General features: G+C 39.5%; 1 protein-coding gene and 1 pseudogene across 1 annotated transcript; both read right to left on the bottom strand.

Annotated features, from left to right (window-relative positions):
* Positions 1 to 340: 340 nt before the first annotated feature.
* LOC149097043 (uncharacterized) lies at positions 341 to 3565 on the bottom strand. Its single transcript, XM_089279831.1, has 2 exons — positions 3503 to 3565; positions 341 to 3218 (listed from the first exon to the last, which is right to left on the bottom strand). The coding sequence occupies exons 1-2, from the start codon at positions 3563 to 3565 to the stop codon at positions 2295 to 2297; spliced, it is 987 nt and encodes a 328-aa protein (XP_089135957.1). The 3' UTR covers positions 341 to 2294.
* Positions 3566 to 5164: 1599 nt separating this feature from the next.
* On the bottom strand, positions 5165 to 7087 carry LOC110046320 (BTB/POZ domain-containing protein 6 pseudogene; annotated as a pseudogene).
* Between the last annotated feature and the right edge of the window lie 1113 nt (positions 7088 to 8200).

Genomic DNA, 8200 nt, shown 5'->3' with positions numbered 1-8200 from the left:
TACAAAAAAGAGCGTGCTGCTTTGTATTTGACTGCCTTAATGGAACTGCATGCTTTCCATTTAAAGACTTTTTTCACCGATTACATCATAACGCTTTAAACACTCGCAACAATGGGAAAACTGCAAAACTACCAAAAGTCAGACTGGATTTTGTACGCCGTAGCTTTTATTTTTTAGGTGCCTCGATTTTTAATTTATTGCCTTTAAGTTTAAGAAACATTAATTCTAGAGTTTTATTTAGGAAAGCCTTAGACAATTATTACTTGTAATTTCTATTATATTTTTAACGGTTTTTAATATGTATCTTATTTTATATATCTTAATAATTCTTGTTTATTAGTTTTTAATTCTTAGCAGGACCCCGTTGATAACAGTACTTTGTACTGAAGGGTTATCCTGAGGAAATATTCGATTATTATTATTATTATTAACAATTCCATGAAAAGCGCCTCGTCTGTAAAATACACTACAATAAATTCAAATTCCCAAACTTCGTAAACTGTGTGCTTTAACAAAGCTACTTTGCAGTCTACTGTCTGCTATTTGCCAGTAGCAATTCAAGTGCTTTCCAGTACTTCAAGTGCCGGCTTGCAGCAATTAAAGCATAGACCTGACTGAACAACGCAAGTCAACCGGTAGTTGGTGATTTTTTATGGCGCGCTAACACTAGCACTACTAATAAGTTGGAAATGATTAGTTTAGTAGCGATGAGAAAAAGCCATCAGCTTCTCATGATCTTAAATGTTGACTTCTGAAACTACTACGATTATCAGTTGAGTAAAGAGCGACGGAGCTTAAATGACGAAGTTTTGGACTTAAAATTACGGTCTTGCCACGGGCAACACCGTCCATTGGTAACAGTATTGTCGCCTGAAAGTTCGCGCGCTTTGCTGCCAATGACGTCAACGGCCGACAAGTTGCCACTGGAAACGGAGCCAGTTGCCCGTAACAACAACACAAGTTGAACGTTAAAACCTAGTCACCAAAATTTCGTCGCGCCTTACTCAACTGATAATCGTAGTATGCCGGGTGCAAAAAGGAGTGAAAAGGGAGAACGGGTGGGGCGAAAATAAAAGTTAAAAAAAGAGGTACAAATTACATTCTGACCTTCAACTCGAGAATGGTTCTGTGATAAGTCACGGTCATAAAACATGAGGATATAAACAACGACTGCTGACTCTTCGCTTACCACCACTAACTTAAGAGAGAGAACTTAGAGATCTTGTTCTCCTCTATAATTGTATTTCCGGATATACTGATCTAAATATCGGTCGATATGCTACTTTTATCACACATGGCTGATTCCGCTCTAAGAGCCCTACCCCCGTACTAAAACCTGCTTCCTGCAAAACCACAACTTTTCAGTCCTCCTTTTACAATAGAATTGTAAAACCCTGGAACAATATCTGCAATCTCACCCTTCATGACAAGTTTTCTAGTCTAAATACGTTTAACAATTTTCTGCGCTCCACTTATTTTACCTTACAGGACACTACTTGTAATATTGATATGCCTTGCACTTGGTTCCTCTCCCGCAACTGCCCTTGCCACCGTTCTTAATTTATCTGACCAATTCTAGCTGCACCTTACTGTGCACTATAAGGTATTAATTAGATTTATTGTAATTCTATTAAATTTTAGATCTGACGGATAGTGCTAGAAAAATCTTTGTTGAAGGTACGTTAAAGCCATTACATGGAATTACTAGCTTTATTTTACGACTGAGAAAATTTCTTCATTGTGACTGGCTGAGAGTAGGTCAATTTATCCTTAATTTTAAATTTGTACTGCAGTGCAAATAAAAGCGCGCGCGTTCGCAATTTTCTCAGTCAGATGATATCTGAGTAAAGCCTGGTTCACACTAGCGACATAAGGGACCGTTCATTTTTTATAAGGTAGGGGGGTCTGGTGGGATTTGGGGGGGGGCCATGCGAAAAAAAATGGCTTTCGAGGGGGGGCCATCCCAAAAAAATAAGGGAAAAAGGGGGGGTCACGTGAAATATTTTAGTAAAACTTTAAAATGGAATAATGTTTGAATATCAAAAAAATTGCTACAGAATAAACATAGAAGGCAGGATACAAATTTATTACAAACTTTCCTACTGCTTTAAAAAAACGTTTGGCGACAAAAAGCATTTGTAGCTACTGAAAAGAAGTATTTAACACTGTTATTTTCGAATGCAACTTTCACTGGCACTCATCTTCATCTTCGCTGTCATCGAGTTCTTCGTCGCCGCTTGTGCTGCTATGGGAGTCTCTTTCACCAATGCTACAAGAAGCAGCAATGCTTTCCGTCAGAGTGTACTCTTCAGGGTACATGAAGGTGTAAACATAATCTCTGACTTCCTGCTCAAGATTGGTGGTGATTCTGCTTCTTGCAGCATTGGTGAAATAATTCCCTTCCAAGAGCTGTGCGATGTATGGCCCATCTCTTCTAAATAACGACGTGGCAACATCCTCAACTTTAATACACTCTTCCGGACGGCCGTTCTAGGAGGGTACACAAGGCATTGTGGAAGATTATTTCCTAGCGGGTTTCCAAAACAGATTCCATAAACTCGTTGGACGTTGTTTTCAGTCCGCTTCCTCTTTCTTTCATTTGACTTTCTGCGGTTTTCTTTTTTCGTTCTCCTTTTGTTGATTTGCTGTTTGAGTATGCCCTTGAATATGCTGTTATAATTGCTCTTCTTATTTTCTAGTGCTTCCATGTCCTGGGTGACCTTCGTCAACTTAGCTTCTATACATTTGATCTGTTTTACATTAAAACTGTGGGCAAATTCTTCGCCCTGCTTTAAAGCAAGCCCATTGGACTGAAAGAGTGTGGAATCGTGTTCCTTTACATCTTTCAATATGGCATTCAACTTTTCCACCATTGCTCTGTGCTCTTTGATGGAGAAGTTCAGTTTTCTTCCATCACTGGGCTTCAACCAGTACCCTGGCATGGAAAACTCACTCGCCCTTTCTGAACAGCCATCCGCACTTAGAAAGATTGCTTCTTTTGCTTGTAAGATGTCAAACTGCCTGGATCGTTCAGCTGTAAACCTTTTCTTAAATGACTCGTCGCTTTCGCCATTATTGCGCATTTTGGAATGAGCCTCTTTCATGATGCTCATGTAGTAATGCGCTCTTTTCCCGATTGGATTAACAATATAGCCAAGGCTTGTTTTCCGGAGACCCTGAGGTATGGTTGTATCATCAGCAGAGGAGGAACTAGTGACCTACCAGAAAAGGAAAGACGATTTTTTTATTTATTATATTGAACTGATATTATCGAATGATCATGGTTCGTGTAACCATTTAATGTTGTATTCGTGTAGTGAAATGTAGACCTAAGTCAAACGATATATTAAAAGACACATACTATTTTAAAAATGTTCAAACAGTTTTAGGTGCTATCTTTACAATAGGAAAATACAGACGTTTCTCATTATAAAAGTGAAGCATACATGCGTTTTTAATGTCCAGATAAAAATTGGAACACTGACAAGAAATTAACACTTACCGGCTCATCTTCTTGTACTTCAACAGCTTTCTGTTTTACCTGCACAGGGCAACATTCATACATGCCTATCACTAGAGTAGAGGTAAAAACCTTCCAAATAAAGACATCTGTAAATTAAATGTAAGAATGTGTTTCACACAACACATCAACAGATTTCCAGTTTTTTCACAACACTTCGTACTTGGTTCAGTATCACAATGCAGGAGCAAGGAAAGACTCTGTTCCGGCCACTGTTACTTCCGTAAGATTGAGAAGTTTATGAATGAGCACTATGAGGAGGGGGAGAACAACAGGGAGTTTCTAAAGTTGTCCTGTCAAGAAAAGGTAGGAGAAAGTTGTTCTTTTTGTTGTAAATGGACTGGACCACCCATAGAAAGATACCCTAAACCAGTTCCTGACCATTCCTGCCTACCGGAATACCCCTACCTCTCCTACCAGAAGACCCCAAAAGAAGGGTGTGATCCAGATGACTGGCAGCCGAGGGTCCAAGCGAAGAAAGAGCATGGAAGTGGCAGGCTGGTTTTATCTGACCCAGAGAGCGTTGCTCTATTTGCAGATAAGTTTATTGTCAAATCAAAGTTTGTGGTGGATTATCTTCAGCATCTTGAAGTGCTGGAATTTAAAAGGAAAAAGAGAGCAGAAGAAAAGGCAAAGTTAAGTAGGGACGCAAAAGATAAATCATATGAGGATTATCCTTGGACTGAGTTGTGCGAAGATCTAACCAAGCTTAAAAAGCTACGTGTTCCAGAACTAAACAAGTACTTGAACCACCACGGACTGAAGCAGCATTTGAAAAGCAGCAAGAGTGAGAAAGTAAAGGCAATTGTAAGACATTCATGTTTGCAGCAGAAGAGTCCTCTCAGAGCTGGCCAGCCAACACTGAGAAATGCAAGGACATTGACCCAAAATGACAACAGGGCAAGTGCTGACAGCAGTGAAACGGATGAAAGTGACAATGATGAGTATGACAGTGATGCCATTGACTCTGGGGGAGAAGATGACTCAAGTAATGTCATTCTTGCATTCATCAATTCGGATGAGAAAGATGCCAATGAGAGGCCAAATGCCACACGCTCAGGGCGAGCCATAACTAGGAGATCCGAAATTGACTTCTCTTTCTTTTGATTTGTTTTTTAAACAACAGCTCTCTGTAGTAGAGGGATTGTCAATATTGTCTTCATAGTGAGCACAATAACGTGAAGTAGGGGGATAATAGAGAAATATTAAAAAAGTTGAAATCTAAATATTGTTTGTTCAATTTTTTTTGTGGGGGGGGGTCATCCCAAAAAATGACCGCTATAAGGGGGGGGCATGCGAAAAAATTGGTAAGCTGAGGGGGGGTCATGCGATTTTTAAATGGTGCTTCCCAAATCCCACCAGGCCCCCCTCCCTCATAAAAAATGAACGGTCCCTAAGGACATAACGACATCGTCACGAACGATATAAAAAAGACATTATCTCAACGTAAAAAGGACGTTATGTTTGTAGTGTGAACATGTAGACATATGACATATTAGCAACATAACAGCATGAACATAACGACATAAAGATAAAACTGATCTTTTCCTTATGTCGTTATGTCGATGTTGTTATGTCGCTAGTGTGAACCAGGCTTTATCGTATGAAAGCTCAAGCAATTTTAAAAGGAGCTCAGTCACGGTGTTTTGTCTTTTTTTTTTTGGCCACGTGCACAATCTCCTTTAAATGGAAGGAAACCTGAAAATAATAGTTTACTCAGATGGAAAAACATCAAAGAGATATTAATAAACCATAAAGGAACCAGAATGATCAAGAATGGCAAAGATTGATACGGATTGTAAACGACGAATTTGAAAAATTTAGACCACACTTTTCAAATTGTGCAAATCGTGACTGAGCTCCTTTAAGGATTTACACCACTCGTACTATTTGAAAATTCTTTCAACTTGCACTCGCCTAAAGGCTCGTGCAATTTTAAGAGAATATTTAAATATCACTCGCAGTGTAAATCCATAATTGAGCTCGTATTCATACGATTACCTATGCAAACAAAGCTGTTATTTAGAGTAACAATGATAACTAAACGCAGAAATGTTGTAGAAGTGGTAGCGAAAAATTAATTGTACTTTTTACTCTCGTTCTTGTTTATTTATAGAAAAAGAAAGAAAAACAAACGCACTGCCCCATTGTTGTAATATTTACTCTTGTAGGCTAAAGATAATTTCAGGAAATTGTCCCTGTTTTACTCCAGTTGTACCAGTCCAATCTTCAAACGTAAATGTAACCCCTGAACTCTCAACATGGCTATTACCATTCCTTCCGCCAAAAGAGTCAGGACCACTTATGACAGCACCAATACCGTAACTGTCGCCTTTAATTATAGAAACAGGGGGATCCAAAAAAACATCAAAGCCCCAATAATTCTTTGATTTGTTGTGCAAAGATGAAAATGTACCTTCAGTAGATACAGCATTAGCACGATCACGAATATTAAGTATCGTCAGGCTCACATAGTAATCATTACCCTCACTACCAAACAAGTAGACCCCGTGCAACAGTATGTTTTTGTTTACAGAGAAATATAACGTACTAACATTATTACCCCAACCTCACACTACTGAGCCAAATCTGAGACATCGCTCAACGCCGGAACTAGCACCTCTCTTCGATACCGGAAATCCAACTTGAGCGCCTTTAACTGAGCTCAAATATTTGACAATGCCACTAACCTCATCTAGGGTGAGTATTTTGCTGTCAAGGACCACACTGGCGAATTCTTCATGCGTCATCACTGGGAAACGTATTTCCTTCACGATCTTCTCTCCGAGAATTCTTCTCTTTTCTTGACCATCCGCTACCAAACCCTGCTTTTCCGAATCCTTTGTCGCCCATTGCATGACAGCCTTGAATAATTCCACCTCAGAAATGCCCAAGGTATCTCTTTCAACTACTTCCTCAAGTAAGGATCTCTCAATTGTCGCAAATCCATCTGATTTCACTGCATCTTCAGTCTGTTCATCTATCACATTCCAGCATCGATCCACCAGGCTTTCCTCTTCATATTTCTGAGCAGATGGCAGGATACTGAAAACATTTGATGGATCTAAGTTATCTTGCAGATATTCGGTGCATTTATCAGCCAGTGAAGGCACCATGTATTTCTTCGCCAAATACAACACTCCCATCACATTACTTCCGCTCAAGATCACTTCATCGCTGTACATGTAACGAAACAACTCCAACAGACTGTCGTACTCACAGTCAGGCAGTTCAATAGAGTCTGTAGTCTCCGCCAGCTCACCGTAAAACATGGCTTCAAACACAGGACTGCTAATCGACAGCACAAACTTGTGAGCAGGAATCGCTTGTTTACTTTCACTTTCCCCTTGAGCGGCCTTTTGTACAACAAACTTCACATCGCTGTAGAGATCATTGTTGAACATAAACTTGCTTCTTTCTCTGATGGTGGGTCTTGTAGTTTGCCAGTTTTCCTTGACGACAGACATGGTTTCTGTTGTGAAATCCTCACTCTGAAAACTGATGAAGGAAGGTTTAGTTTCGATCTCTCAAGTCGCCTTGTCGCATTCGTGATTAGACGGGTGTAGATTTAACCTGCGGTATTTTAAGACAATTTGAATGTAAATTACTCAGCAAGAATTCATCACGCACTCTAGTTTGCCCACAGGGGTGGTGGTGGGGTGAAAATTTGAAAATCCAACCTATAAAAAAATCAGCAGGAAAAGACTACAAGATAGATTTTTCTTTTTTTCTTCTGGTTCAAGCTTTAATACGGGCATATTCAGCGTTTTGTCAGAGCAATAAATTCTGCAACCCTCCCCTCAAGCATCAGACTTTACATTACTGAAAAAACCGTTCAGTTGAACATAAACTTGTTTCTTTCAATTCTCTAATGTACATGGTGGTTCTTTTTGTTTGCCACTTTTCTCTGACTAGAGACATGGTTTTCGAAGTGATATTCGGTGTATTCAAGTGAGGACTGAACGTTTCTTTATCAACTCTGATCGTGAAATTAAAATATGTTTCAACCGTCAAGGGACAGGGAGCTAATTAGTCTTCTTCAAAGTCTCTCTGCCTTCCATGAGGGGAAAAGAAGAGCGAGCCTGGAAACCAGGTAAACTTTGGGTCTTGCAGCGACTGCGAAGGAGACTAGAATCTAATTCATGACAATTGAGATTTAAATTTTACATTTAGTTTACGTTTAAAACATTTGGATTGTAGTTGGGCCACTTTCCATGCAAACATGCTCATATGCTAGGCAATGTTTCTCATATGCTAGGCAATGTTTCTCATAGCTATCTCCCATGTAATCACATTCTTGTTGCGTTCGTCATGCAATTTTTCTAGTGCCCTTGAGAAATGTGGGCCTAGTCTAAAGAGTCACGCAAGGTCTGGCAGAGTGACTTAGTGACTGATCGGTATTCTTCTGTTTTTGCTTTGTCCTGAGTTCCCTTCCCGGGTTTTGCTTGCACGAAATCCGTGTTTAGTGACAAAACTATCAAAGCAGGACGCACAATCACAGTCTAAACTAAAACCACAGTAGTAAGGCCCTCCTCTGGTTTAAAGTCCTCCTTTTAACTGACACAGCGTAAAGTGCCCTTCAGAAACAAGTGTAAAAAGAGATCGAAATTCAAAACAAAATAAAGTAAATAAATAAAAGATTTAATTTAACCCAAGATCAAATATTTCTTAGCAAAATAT

The sequence above is a fragment of the Orbicella faveolata genome, unplaced genomic scaffold (genome assembly GCF_042242905.1).
Source record: "Orbicella faveolata isolate gen_17 unplaced genomic scaffold, um_ofav_v1 contig_47, whole genome shotgun sequence".
Taxonomy (NCBI): domain Eukaryota; kingdom Metazoa; phylum Cnidaria; class Anthozoa; order Scleractinia; family Merulinidae; genus Orbicella; species Orbicella faveolata.
Note: the sequence above shows the minus strand (reverse complement) of the source record. Positions and strands in the feature narration are given on the sequence as shown.

What these genes read in the sequence shown, in the direction of transcription:
- LOC149097043 (XM_089279831.1), bottom strand. Translation starts at nt 3,565, where the DNA reads ATGTATGAATGTTGCCCTGTGCAGGTAAAACAGAAAGCTGTTGAAGTA. An exon ending in AAGTACAAGAAGATGAGCCG is followed by an intron (nt 3,219 to 3,502) that starts GTAAGTGTTAAT and finishes CTTTTCTGGTAG; the next exon opens with GTCACTAGTTCCTCCTCTGC.